At 34.9% G+C, this 14,031-nt stretch overlaps 2 protein-coding genes across 5 annotated transcripts; one reads left to right on the top strand and one right to left on the bottom strand.

Annotated features, from left to right (window-relative positions):
- Positions 1-48: 48 nt before the first annotated feature.
- LOC124175212 (zinc finger and BTB domain-containing protein 49-like) lies at positions 49-4,550 on the bottom strand. 3 transcript variants are annotated; one of them, XM_046555229.1, is made up of 5 exons: positions 4,339-4,550; positions 2,593-2,712; positions 2,346-2,495; positions 2,072-2,239; positions 49-1,762 (listed from the first exon to the last, which is right to left on the bottom strand). In XM_046555229.1, the coding sequence occupies exons 3-5, from the start codon at positions 2,403-2,405 to the stop codon at positions 1,040-1,042; spliced, it is 951 nt and encodes a 316-aa protein (XP_046411185.1). In that variant the 5' UTR covers positions 2,406-2,495; positions 2,593-2,712; positions 4,339-4,550; the 3' UTR covers positions 49-1,039. The 3 variants fall into 3 exon arrangements, with proteins under 3 accessions (XP_046411185.1, XP_046411186.1, XP_046411182.1); XM_046555230.1 differs by lacking the exon at positions 4,339-4,550 and adding an exon at positions 4,019-4,035; XM_046555226.1 differs by lacking the exon at positions 4,339-4,550 and having other exon boundaries at positions 2,593-2,934.
- A 152-nt stretch (positions 4,551-4,702) lies between these two features.
- LOC124175205 (tripeptidyl-peptidase 2) lies at positions 4,703-13,794 on the top strand. 2 transcript variants are annotated; one of them, XM_046555207.1, is made up of 19 exons: positions 4,703-4,897; positions 5,544-5,672; positions 6,028-6,195; positions 6,738-6,898; positions 7,043-7,206; positions 7,348-7,680; positions 7,774-8,043; positions 8,125-8,436; positions 8,645-8,801; positions 8,907-9,094; positions 9,329-9,483; positions 9,578-9,795; positions 9,952-10,186; positions 10,296-10,546; positions 10,637-10,863; positions 11,086-11,097; positions 11,715-12,169; positions 12,247-12,455; positions 12,614-13,794. In XM_046555207.1, coding segments are annotated over exons 1-19 (3,807 nt in total). In that variant the 5' UTR covers positions 4,703-4,735; the 3' UTR covers positions 12,615-13,794. The 2 variants fall into 2 exon arrangements, with proteins under 2 accessions (XP_046411163.1, XP_046411164.1); XM_046555208.1 differs by lacking the exon at positions 11,086-11,097.
- Positions 13,795-14,031: the final 237 nt, after the last annotated feature.

Here is a 14,031-nt window from a genome sequence, read left to right as displayed (position 1 = left end):
TATATATGTATATATATACACATATATGCAGATATATATACATGTATATATATATAGGTGCGTGTGTATATATATTATATATATATATAGGATATGTGCATAGTTTGTAAGATTTCCTAATTGTATTATTTAAAACAAAGCAACTAAACAGAACGTAAACCAATTATCACCATATTTTTAATACCAGGCTGAATTATTTTTATTATGATCTGAGTATTATATTTTAGTCTCTTGAACGTTTTGAAGGAAAAACAAACAGCTAATACTTACTTAATACAATTATACATACGTACATAAATACATGCAAACAAATGTGATAGAACCAAAATGATGGAATGTTTGTGCAAGGTCACTGCACTTTTTTTGTGATTTTAAAATCGAATTGTTTCAATGACGATCACGATCACGATCACGGTAATAATGATCTCGCGAGATATAAAGGAAGTTAAGGTAGAACGTGCCATTCATTGATTTCTTTTCGTTTTTGTGCTTTCTTCTCATACCAAATAAAAATCTCTGATTAAGACTTCGTGTTAATTGCAAATTGAAATATGCACGGAATTACTGTTAAGTTGATATCAATGTTGACTTACTTAAAAATAAAAATTTATTAATAACAAGCATCTCCCCGCCTGCAGCATGAAACGAAAAGTAAAATAAAAATAAATATGCAAAGAATACGGTCAACTCTTGAATGTATTTCCATATATTATTAAATATTACATGTTTGTTATATCAATTGTTTATAGATTTTTCTTTATAGAAACGAAACTAAGATGTGCACTGAAACATCAAGTGATTTCCTGGTCGGTTGATTTTCGTTTTATTTTAGTCATAACATTAAGATGTAGCATCATTCTCTTGCGTATAAACAACTTGTAATATAATTACAGCAGTGAGATCAAAAGCATGTAATCATGGAAATAAAATTATTTCATGTCGATCTGAAAAAAATTTGCTTATTGAACTCTCACATGCACTGAGTGCAAATTTTAAATTAGAGTAATGTTACAGTATAACAACTCGTATTGAAACCAATCTATTCATCATACAACAAGCTGTGCAACAACTCAGGAGTTTCAGGCTGTTTTAAACAGAGAGAAACTTTCTCTTGTTCTGAGGACCGATACTTTGAACTGTCCAACTGTTCTAAATCTTGATCTAGCATCGTTTCAATTTCCTCATCTATGTATATGGGACTTGCAAAGGATTTGCTGAGATATGAACTACCTTGATCAGTAGAATTAATTGTCTCATTGATGGTTTTTTGGATCTCACTCTCTGTGATGTAAATAGATTGAAAGTTATTTAAGGGGACATTAGAAATTTCGCAATTTCCCTCACTGCTCAAGTGCTGATGAGAATTTGAAGTTTCCGATACAATGCAATTACTGTTATGGCACTTAACTTGATGCTGCTTAAGATTACCAGTCTGTGAAAATGTCCGATTGCAATATGAACATGTATAAGGTCTATCTCCCGAGTGAGATCTACAGTGACGTTGAAGCTTATACTTTGTTGCAAATATTTTTCCACATTCGAGGCATGTCGAAGATGTATTAACAACAGAGAAACCTCTATTGCACAACATGGAAGATGACGAGGAGTCTGTATCGGTATGAAATGTAACTAGATGAGACTGGAGCGATACTTTGTACCGAAAGGACTGATGACAATTTGCACATTGAAACTGCTTCTTGTTATCATGAGTTTCTCTGTGCTTTGTTAAAATTTCTTGCTGATTAAAAGACATGTTGCAAATCTGAAAGTGAAGAAAAAATATTGTTATAATGCCTGACGCAAATGTACAAACATTTGTAACAGATCTAATCACACAAAAAGTGAGTTACAAAGAAAAGTAAAAACATCAACTCTTCAAACTTGGTGCATCATCGCGATATCGATAATTATTTTACCAAAGGAAAGTTTGATGCTTGGTTTGTCACAAAATTGTTTGCAATTCTCAGATCAAGTAATAAAATGATATTAATTGCCACTACATAATTATTGCAAACCTTGGTAATTTTTGTTTTTTTCAAATACCCTAAATTTTATTCAAAGATGTACGAACATTACAAATGAAGGGTCGAGCTCCCGTGTGAATACGTTTATGCCTATTAAGGTGTGCCTGACACCTGAAACTCTTTGAGCAAATATCACAAATAGATTTACGCTTTTCTCTATACGGTACGGTTGCTTTAGATAAAACATCATTTTCTTTCAAGTGGCACAGCATGTCCTGTAGAAATGAAAATAATTAATTTGTTAACAATAAGTTGCGTCAACTGCAATTGTACGACAATGAACATGATTAAATACAGTAAAGATTAATGGGAAAAAAGGACCTCTGCAAAATCAATTTCTAAAGCAGGTGCTGTCAGCTGTTTTTGAACGTTTGCTACCATCAAACAGAATTCGTCAAACACGTATATCTTCTGTTCACATTCAACGCAGACAAATTTCGAAAATGCATCCGACACCAAAATATTTATCACCTGCAACGAAAGTAGATTAACGTCGAATTTTCATGCATCTCATACAATTTTTACTGGTCTTTGATATGTCATTTTGTTCTTCAATATGCGTAATTACCTCTTTCGACAAGTACTTGTTGATTATTGATATCAAGACGGCACCCTTAACCTTATCTTTGAATACATCTGTACCTTGACGCGTTTCCTTCCCACATAACCGACACAATTTTAGAGGAACCTTATGAAACATCATCGCGCTATTAATATTGATATGCAGTCGTATGCTCGTTTCTGAAGTTGGGATAAGAAATGACAGTTTTTACTGCGATTACTGAGGTCCATTGACTGCCACTGACTGCTCACCAGAGATTGTCAATGATCGCTGTGACAGCCGTGAGCCGGCTAGTGTTATTCGATAACATTGGTAACAAAGATGACGACCGAAATTCGGTCGATAAAGCAACGTTCTCTATCGTGCTCCGGCTACTCTAATAGATGTCGGTAACTAGTTAGTCAATTTGAATTCAGATTGCTCAAGACAGACAGTATTCTTTTGAAGCATGCAAGTCTTTTACATTTGTCGACTCACATATAATGGGACTCCAATATTCATTGGATCGGTAACAGTAGGAAATTTACGTACTAAAGCTTCCCGCCCTTAACGGAGAAAAATTATTTTTAAACTTTATATCGCTGTGGCGGACACCGCGAAACAAACGTAACGTTTGACGACCCTCGTGATAATTCCTATTGAGGATCAGTTATGATGTCGTTGTGGATTTATTTACTGTGCCCTGAAATGAAATCGGTTCATCGATATCGACAACCGCTATTTGACCAATGGAAAATGCGAGGAAGAATTTAGGACGATGATTAATCCACTTTGGATCGAGATCCCTGCATTTATAACAATTCAATAAGACTATCATTGTAACTGGACGAGTTGAATACGCGAATTTTGATGGCTTAAACGCTTTAGCGATTTCAGTTGATCGATTATACATCACATCAACCTTACCACGAATTACAAATATAAACCAAAATACGCGCAGCTGCTTTACACATTCCGTTCACTAAGAACTCTAGGATCTTCGATTCTAGGATTCTAACCACCTGTCGTTGGCAAAATATTGATGACATATTAGAAATTGATTAAAATTTTTTCATCATTTGCTTTCAAACCCGAGGAACGCAAGTTGTTACATAATTTTCTTGACGATGAGCCGATTTTCGCATCGAATAAGTCAATTATTTATAATCATCGTCAATTACTTCCCTAGTAGTGGAGAATACCCATGCGGGTTATTTAGACCAGCCCGTACAATATCTCGTCGTCAAAATATACTTACATTTGTCGCACGATTTTTTCATAACTTCAGCCGAACTACCGTTGCAAAATATTGTGCGCGACCCTCGGCGAGGGATTGAGATTTCTGAACCACAAAAACAGCTAAAGCTAACTTCTAATCGCTGTCGCGTGATACTACTGGTATGTAAACATACAATAATGATAAATGACCTCACTTGAAAGTTGTTTTTCTTACCTAAAAGAAATCCAGATCGTTAGGGCGACGGTTTCAATTCCAAACCGCAAAAACGAAAGCTGAAGCATTAGGTAATCCTAGTGTATTAATACTTTAGTTCAGTGTTTTACGATAGTCCGAGAGGCAAGGTAAGTAAAGTGCGAGTCGATAATTCGAGGAATTTGAGTTTACTGGTCGGTAAATTAAGACTTTATCGCCGGTTAAGCCCAGTTTTTTATGGGTTGCGATGCGCATGCACCATTATCACAAGTAACTTTAAAGAACATCGCGTCGCTGTACACATGTGTGTTGTTGTCGATATGTAGTTGTATTATACTCACCGGTCGTTCTTGTGGATGTCAGAAACTCGCGATTCAAAATCGCAATGATCGAAAATTCTGATTAAAGGTTTACACCACGCTGTAGCGATATACCAACTTCATTCAAGACGCTTCATCCGGTTATTCCACTGATCTGCATATAATGTTATTCCTACATCCACACTCTCCCCAGTCACTGCTGCTGTTTGGAATGAACATAATCACGCCTCACCTGACCTAATCTAACCTTACTCAACTTGACAAGCATTTGAAAAATGCGTGGAAGGAAAGCGTGATTTGCGAAGTCCGACGCATGCGCAGCAATAAAGTCATCACTCTATAAAACGCTGTGGCGAAACAAAAGAAGGAGCATATGCCACTGTAGTTTCTCGATCGTGGCGGTAGTGGGTATTGAAAGATGGCCGACGTAATTGATTGTAATTTTCCTGTATGGGGTCTTCTGCCTAAAAAAGAGACAGGTGTCACGCAGTTCTTAACCAAATATCCCGAATACGATGGTAGAGGAATTACAATTGCTATATTTGACTCTGGAGTTGATCCTGGCGCACCAGGACTACAGGTACATTTACAGATTAAAAATATTTTTGAGGCTAGATTTTCAAAGCTTCAAGTCATCATTATTCTTGTTGGATATTTTATCTGTTCATTGTGATCGGAATCGATTGCTTCATTTCCCTGGTTATCTTGTGAATTTACTTCCTTCTTACTCATATTTTCCTCTGTTGAAATTCACCCTAATGTTTTTAATTAATAATATCGAATTCATCTTTCATATGCATATATGTATCATAAACATCTTCCTTTTGAGCAGAAATTTATTTTAATCAAAGTGTTTGAAACTAAAATCTATGCTTCATAATCTCACGCGTACTTCAGAAATTGTTTGTAAAGTCAATTACAGTTTTTTAGTTAATCACCAGTATTGTTCATTCAAGTACGAAATATTGTATAATGTCACAAGAACAGAACACATGTCTGTCATTGAGCAATATTAGATCAAACATGTGCCAACTGAGAATGTTGTTTATATCGGAAGTTGAATGTAATCTCCACATGGCTAAACGGGTTTTCCCCTCTTATCAGTTCTGCGAATTATTTCCGTCATTTAGTTTCATACATTTACGTTTCATTCATAAATTTTTATCAAGAAATATTGTGTAATAATGGTACCACAGTTCATAGACATCTTTTAACAATTAATACAGGTAACAAGCGATGGAAAACCAAAAGTCATTGAAAGGTTCGATTGTAGTGGAGCCGGTGATGTTGATACGAGCACCGTGGTTCAGAGCACGGATGGCTGTATCACTGGTCTTACTGGACGGAAATTAAAGGTAGCTTAGTAATTAATTTTTCAGCAATTTATTCATTTACTTTATATTTATTACTAAGTCTTTATAAGAAATTTGATACGGTAACAGAAATATTAGTAACCAGTCTGTGTTTTTTTGTCATGAGTAACTAGAAAACAACGATTGTAACAATTATTTTCGTCCATCGGTTGTAAATTGTGACGATTTATCAGATAAAAGAAACCGTCGTTTTTATTTTTCCCCTTTGAAATTGCTTGAATTAAAAACATATTGCATAATTTCTGTTTTTCCTGTTTATTCTTTATCTTTACACAACAAATTCAAACGTTGAAACATAACATGATATCTTGTAAACAAAATCTGATCTTATTTACAGATTCCTTCAAACTGGCATAATCCTACTGGAGATTATCACATAGGAGTGAAAAATGCGTTCTCTTTATACCCTAGTAAATTGCGAGAGAGGATCGAGGCTGATCGTAAAGGGCGACTTTGGGATAATGTTCAAAAATCAGCTCTTACCGAAGCTACGAGACAACTGCAGGTAACAAAGGTTTATTATTTCATTTTATAGCATATATCATATTTTATGTAAAATTACAAGTATAATAGTGGTATTGATTTACTGGTATGGTAATATGGTTCAAGGAAATATTTGTAAGAATACTATATATTAATATTAATATTTTGTCGACTCCGTATATCTAATTGTCAGCTTGAATTGAAAATGGTTATGAATGTGACATATTGTTTTATGCAAGGTGTTCGTATCTTCTTTTAATGACCTTTCTCTACTATAATTAGATATAATTTTAGATCATGAGATCCAAATATAGTCTGTGAGTATTACAGCGGTCAAATTATGTCAGATGTTATCAAACCAGGCCGATTATTTAGCAATACTTTTTCATTGATCGGCATTTTATGCTATATTTATATTTGGCACATGGCAAAACAATTCAGTCAATCAATTGCTATGTGGCGTAACTTGTCGATGGATGTGACCTCATTACAAATTGAAGTATTCAGGTATAGAGAATATATGTATTGTAGAAACAAATTTAATGCGCTGCAATATGTTAACAGGAATTTGAAGCTAAGAACCCTCAGCCCACTACACCTGAGGATAAACAGCAGAAAGAAGAACTTGAAGCTAGAGTTGAGATTTTAAATAATCTGGAAAAAAAGTATCATGATCTTGGACCTACCTATGATTGTGTAGTTTTCAATGATGGAAAAATATGGAGGTACTACTTTAATTACAAAAATTATCCATAATGAACCAGCCAATTTCATTACTTATATTTGCGATAAGCTTCAAAATATTTAACATACCGGTATTGTTCAAGAACCAATTAATTACCAAATACAATTTACAATTATTTGAACAGAGCTTGCATTGATACGTCGGAAGAGGGCAATTTACAAGCAGGTGTTTTCCTTGGAGAATACTCAATCACAAGAAATTATGCTCCTCTTACTCCAGAAGATCAGCTGAACATAACAATAAATGTCCACGACGATGGGAATACGCTAGAAATTGTATCTATGTGTTGTGAGTGTGCATTCTTTTCAACAATAATTTTCCCCCTGATCAATTTTTACATTTCACACATGGATATTGCATTTTGTGAACATTCATTATTCTTATTTTAATGATGTTCTAATCTCATTTCATTCATTAATTTAATTACAGCAAGCCATGGGACTCATGTAGCATCTATAGCCGCAGCTCACTTCCCTGAAAGTCCAGAATTGAACGGGGTAGCTCCCGGAGCTCAAATAGTTTCGTTAACAATTGGTGATGGTCGTCTGGAGTCTATGGAAACTGGAACTGCTCTGGTAAGAGCAATGATTAGAGTGATGCAGCGGAAAGAAAAAATACACGTTATTAACACAAGCTATGGGGAACATGCTCATTGGTCAAGTGCCGGAAGAGTAGGGGAGCTCATGAATGAAGTCATCGACAAATACGGAGTTGTATGGGTGTCATCAGCTGGAAATCACGGTCCTGCATTGTGCACTATTGGTAAATTATAACGATTTTGTCTTCTTTCTATGAAAATTTAATCATAAAATTATTAACAGGTGTAACCCTGTCTAACACATTAATTTTACTTAGGATCTCCTCCTGACATAAGCTCAAATAACATAATCGGCGTTGGAGCTTACGTTTCCCCGGATATGATGGTTGCTGAATATTCACTGAGGCAGAAAATGCCTGGAATGCCATACACGTGGTCTTCCAGAGGACCAACAATTGACGGGGATGTCGGCATCACGGTTTGCGCTCCAGGAGGTGCCATTACGAGTGTGCCTAACTTTACCCTCAGAAAAAGTCAGCTCATGAATGGAACGAGCATGTCTAGTCCCCATGTTACTGGTGCTATAGGTAAGATTGTTTTCAAATGACATATCAGCCGTAATCTGTATCTCTTTCTTCACCTGCTTATGAATTCTTTTCATTTTTCAGCTATTTTGCTGTCAGGTCTTATAGCCAAGAAAATACCATTTTCACCATACAGTATGAAGAGGGCGCTTCAAAATTCTGCAATGTATGTAGACACTATGGATCATTTTGCTCAAGGCTCAGGTCTCTTGCAAGTAGAACGTGCGTTCGATCATTTAGTTGCCTACTCTGGTGCTCCCGAAAGAGACGTTAGATTCTCCATTACGTGCAGCTTAAATAATGCAAAAGGAATTCATCTTAGAGGTGGTGTTCTTGATCGGCCAAAAGATTGCCCAATCACTGTTGAGCCAATATTTTTGGACAGCGACAATGTTGGTATGTTCTAAATCTATTGAGCTAAATCTTATATAATAGTTCAATTTTTCAATTTGATTTATCGTTAAATTTTCATATTCCTGAACTTATGGACTGACAAAAAATCATGATTTCGGCCAGAATCACTTGCAAAAAATTAAAACCTCTTCTATACAATTCTGATTAGATGATTATAGATTCAGTACTTTATCACCAATTTTTCCTACAGAGCCAACTCGAAAGATAAACTTCAACCTGAGATTATCCCTGGTCTCCGATGCCTCTTGGATACAATTCCCAACTCATTTAGATCTCATGCATATGCCCCGTGCTTTTGCCGTCCGAGTGGAATCTGGTTTATTACCTGAAGGTGTGCACGCGACAAGGTTAGTAAAATCTGGTTAGAAGCTTTTGAAAATGTTTTATCTCACACCCAAAAGCAAATGTGCAGTCTCGTGCAACTAACATGTATCTATGTTTTTGTTTTGCAGCATTCGAGCCTATGATGTAACTTGTGTAGAGAAGGGACCAGTCTTCCAAGTCCCTGTGACCGTTGTCCAACCAATGGCACTACCAAAGACAGCTGTTCTTCCTGATGTTCATTTTACAAACGTTCTTTTCAAACCTAATACTATTCGTAGGCATTTCATACTTGTGCCTGATGATGCCACGTGGGCTGGTGAGATATCAAAACTAAATGAAAATATTCTATAATTATCACTCGGAATTTTCAAGTCTCGTAAATGGAGATCATGGATATATCAATGTATCATTCTGAAATGGTGTATAAAATGGTGAAATACCAATCAAAAACGTAAATTTGTCACGATTGTTGGATATAATCGTATTTCATACAAATCATGTTTTTTTTTAAGATTTTAAAATTGCTCTTCATGTGTACTTGTCTTTACAGTTCTCAGATTGAAAGGTACGGAGAAGGATAAAAATGGTAGATTTGTCATCCATACTGTTCAGCTAAAACCTAAATTAGTTTGCAAGACTCTTGAATCCAATAAAATGACGAATGTTACATCTCAGTCGGAAACGAGCCATGGATTTTCCGTCGAGGTAAGAACATTAAAATGAATAAATTTTCTTTTATCCAAATAATGACATCATCTAATACTTGTATTCCTATAAATCCATATTTTTCTACATTTAGGGAAATATTATCCTGGAAGTTGTTGTCGCAAAGTATTGGGCAAATTTGGGTGACATGCTAGTTGATTATTCAATCGAATTCCACGGGGTACACATGATATCTGGAAACCTTACCATGCAGGCTGGCGATGGTATAAATCGCATGGAAGTACGTACTTCTCTAAGATATGAAGAGATCGTACCAGTTGTGTCTCTCAAATCTTCTGTTCAAGTTCTCAGGTAGATATTAATTTTTTATATCTGTGGTCCAGTTTTTAAAGTCAAGAGTAATGAAGAAATGACAACTTTCTTAGTGCATAATTTGGAAAAAATAAGAAACAAATTCAACAGTCGTAATTATTCTATTTCAATTATTTTGTTTATCCTTCATCCTAGACCTATCGAATCAAAGATAAGTCCGCTTCGATCACGCGACGTCATTCCCCCTGCCCGACAAATCTACGAACTGCAATTGTCTTACAATTTTCATGTTGCTAAAGCTACTGAAGTAACGCCAAATGCAGCGTTGCTTAGTGATTTGCTTTACGAAAGCGAATATGAGAGTCAGCTGTGGATGATATATGATTGCAACAAGCAACTCCTTAGTTGTGGAGATGCTTATCCGTCCAAGGTTAGCGGTTGTAGACATTTTGTTGGTTCAATTAATGTGCTCCCTAATCCCATCACTTTTGTTAAACAATTTAGTATCAGTGTTCTTCTAAAAATAATTACATTTGTAGTACACGATGCAAAAAATGGAAAAAGGTGACTATACCCTAAAGATGCATGTCCGACACGAAAAGAAAGAATTGTTGGAAAGGCTTTCAGACATGACTATATTATTAAACCAAAAACTCAGCTCTCCGATTACTTTGGACGTCTTTGCCAGCCAATCGCAGGCTATTACTGGTGGTAAAAAAATGATGGCAGCTACTGTACCACCGGGACTAACACTACCTTTGTACATAGCGCCTCTCGCGAATGAAAGCAAGTAAGTATCATTTCCTTTGATTAATGTATCAAATGCAGTGTAATTAAAACTTATTTTCGTAAGCTATTATACCTACTTTCAACTTTTCAGAGTATCGAAGTGTGCAACACTTGGTACATATCTTCAAGGTACTTTGACCTTCTGCAAGGATGATATTGGCAAAAAAGTCAATAACCATCAGTTCAAATATGTTTTATCCGAACCTGCGAAAAAAGCTAATGGACCTTCAACTAAGCAAGAGAAAGACAAAGTTTCAAAATGGGATGAGTACAACGAAGCTGCTCGGGACCTTAAATGCAGTTGGCTAGCAAAATTAGGTAAGATCACATCATTTCCAAGATCAATCATAAATTTCTAATTCTTACTGCCATTGCTGCGGTTTATTTTAATTAAATTGCTACCAAATGCTCAGGCTTCCAAACATTTTTTTTTTTTGTCGCATAATGCTTTAAAGATGTTCACTTGCAAAATAATAATTACATTGTCTCAATTTGATCGATCAATTATTTTTCCATTCTGGGTACTCTGCAATCCAATAGCTCCATCCATAAGTAAGTTTGCTTCTAATTCTGGCTGCTGTATCATGTTATTGTAATTGTTTTGTCTATAGATGTTCCATTAAACACTATGAGATGTAATTTGCATACCTGTACGTTCGTTTCCCCCAAAACTTTTGTTTGTCTAATTGTTATAAAATAATCTTTGATGTCTTATGTCAAAAGTAACTAAAACTATGACTTTTCGTAATCTATTCCAATCAGTCGTTTGAGGTGTCAAATGTGTAGAACATCAATCAATTAGCCTAAATTTCTAACTATTGTCCTCGTTTTTTCGTCAATAAATTCAAACTAGTTTGAGATATCTGTGATTTAAGTATGTCGAATGCATGGAAATAGCAGTATCTTGTCGACTCTGTTTAATTGAGAGAGAAGTTTAAATGTAAACTAATTCTGTGTTCATTGGAATTTTTGTTCATCTATTTTAAAAATGAGAATTAACATTTTTTTAAATCGCATTTCCATTTCGGTTCAGTGGCATCTGAAATCTTTATTGTTTTCATTGACACCCATGGCTGCAGGTTCCTCCTAGTACATTCGTGAACCATTATTATGTCGTATGCCCATTAGTTGTTTTTCGCTTCATATAAATCGTCTGTTTCTTTCAACAGAACCTGGTGAACATGCAGCTAGTTTATATGACGAGCTGAAGAGTGCCTTCCCAGATCATCTTCCTGTTCACACCGCCATGTTAGTTTCTCTCGACTCACCAGAGGCTCGTCATCATGTGCCGCACGACAACCTATCAGATAATGCAATTTTCCACGCAAACCAAATAGTTGCTGTGGCCGATCATGTCATTAACTCCATTGATCAAGAGAAGCTTTTAGCATACTATGGAATGAAAAGTGATCAGCGACCAGACGCAGCTAAAATCAAAACAACAATGGAAAAACAAAAGACTGGTTTAATCGAAGCTTTAGTAAAAAAAGGCTGTGCTTTAGGCAGGCTTTATGTTCACAGCATTAAAAATGGTGAAGGCGATGGACAGTGCAAGAATTTACTTGACAGTATGGTGGCGACATGGAGAGATGTGCTAAAGTTTTCAGAAGCTACAGACAGCAAGGTAATAACGATTCTTGTTCTTAATTGTCATATTCCTATTCGATATATTATTTTACTATGATTTGATTTGTTTTTTAGGTCATCATCCTTTCCTTGTGGCATGCTCACGTTCATAAACACTACGGCCGATATTTGAAACTGTTGACACGTTACTACGAAGATAAACCATTGAAAGAAATAGACGAAAAATGTATAGATCTGGCTAAAACGTTGGGATGGAATCACTGGGCTTGTCATTTAAATACATTTATACCAACACGCTATCCTAATTCTTACAAACCATTTTGGTGAGTGAAAATATTGTAAAGTAGGTAGTTTGACTGCAGATGAGGTGTGTTTTTCATGGAGCGTGTTATTTCTTGACCTAAACATTCCAGATTTATACTGAAAAACTTTTAATACGCTTATACACCAATTTCTTATTATTCATTATTTTCCATTACAGATCTGCTGACATTTCTATGTAACGAAGATTGCTGACACCATGGTTGCTATTGCGCAACTTATCATCCCTGAACTATATATTTGAAAGAATAGCCCACCCCAAACGATATACACATCAATATAACAAGAAACGAATGGCTAACATGAATACAGGAAGTTAATAATTGAAGATTATTAAATGAAACAACTGGATGTCAAGTAGTTTCATCATTGGATTATAGGGGCACTCACACGGAAACAGCAGTATGCAACAATTAGAATTCATTTAATTTTATTTGTTCATTCTGATTATATCATGAGAATTACTTAGCTAAATATTATACATATTCTATTTATACAAATTTTAAATAATTTTATCGGACCAAGCACGAGAAGAAATTCACAGACAAGCGTTTGTTTTTATATTTTCTTCGCGCTAGGTCAAAATTAAAAAAATTAAATTTTAGTTCGAAACAACGTTCTCTTACAAAGTGGATTTCGTCGAATTAAGTATATGTCAGTTCTTTGTTTCGCCTCGTTTTTGTCCAATCTATTAATACTAAACCCTAATTACTAGAACGAATTGAAAAAATATCAATGATTCAAAATGCAAATGGAAAACAATTTTAGCCATTTCGACGTCTTTTTGCGGCAAATGAAATTCGCAAAAATGTATTAAAATATAAAAATCTCTTAACAACAATTCGTAAGGTGATCATTATATTTGATTATCAATAACATTGTCGTTTTTATTTTAAAGACATCGCAAAAATCACAATCTAATATTTATTGTAATGCGTCTGCGTGATATATTTATACGTATAATAAATAATAAGATGCACAATCTACCAAGTTATACGTAATTACATAATATTTAAATAGGCTGCGTTCATTTTCACTAATTAATAATAACCATTATCGCGCGGCGTGTTGTATTATAAATATTACGCACTCGTATGCATGTTATTAAAACAATAGAGCTCATTATGAAGTTTATATTACTGAATTGTTTATTTTATGCGATACAGTTGATTACGAATCTGTTACAACCCGTTCCACTATCTTCACAATCTCTTGTCTGCAATTTTAAATTAGCATTAGCTTATCTACATCTTGTGATGAGCTGAGCGAATATTTGTTCTTATTGCTCCAAATGACTGATAAATTGAAATATCGATAATAAAACTAATAAATGCAAAACCATTTTTGTATGTCAATGTTATTATTCTACTGCTCGTTCATACGGTGTGTGTTGCTTTCAAAAATAACGTATCTAACACTAATTTACATCGGTTTTATGTTTTACATAGCATTACGTAACGTAACTTTTTAATAATACGGATAAGGAAACGGTTAGTACACGATATATTGTAAAGAAACACATTTTCTACGTAAAATAGTTTTATTTTGTTATTTTTCTGTATTATGACATAACATGAT

The sequence above is a fragment of the Neodiprion fabricii genome, chromosome 2 (genome assembly GCF_021155785.1).
Source record: "Neodiprion fabricii isolate iyNeoFabr1 chromosome 2, iyNeoFabr1.1, whole genome shotgun sequence".
In the NCBI taxonomy this organism is placed as follows: Eukaryota; Metazoa; Arthropoda; class Insecta; order Hymenoptera; family Diprionidae; genus Neodiprion; species Neodiprion fabricii.
This window is presented reverse-complemented; position numbering and strand designations above follow the sequence as displayed.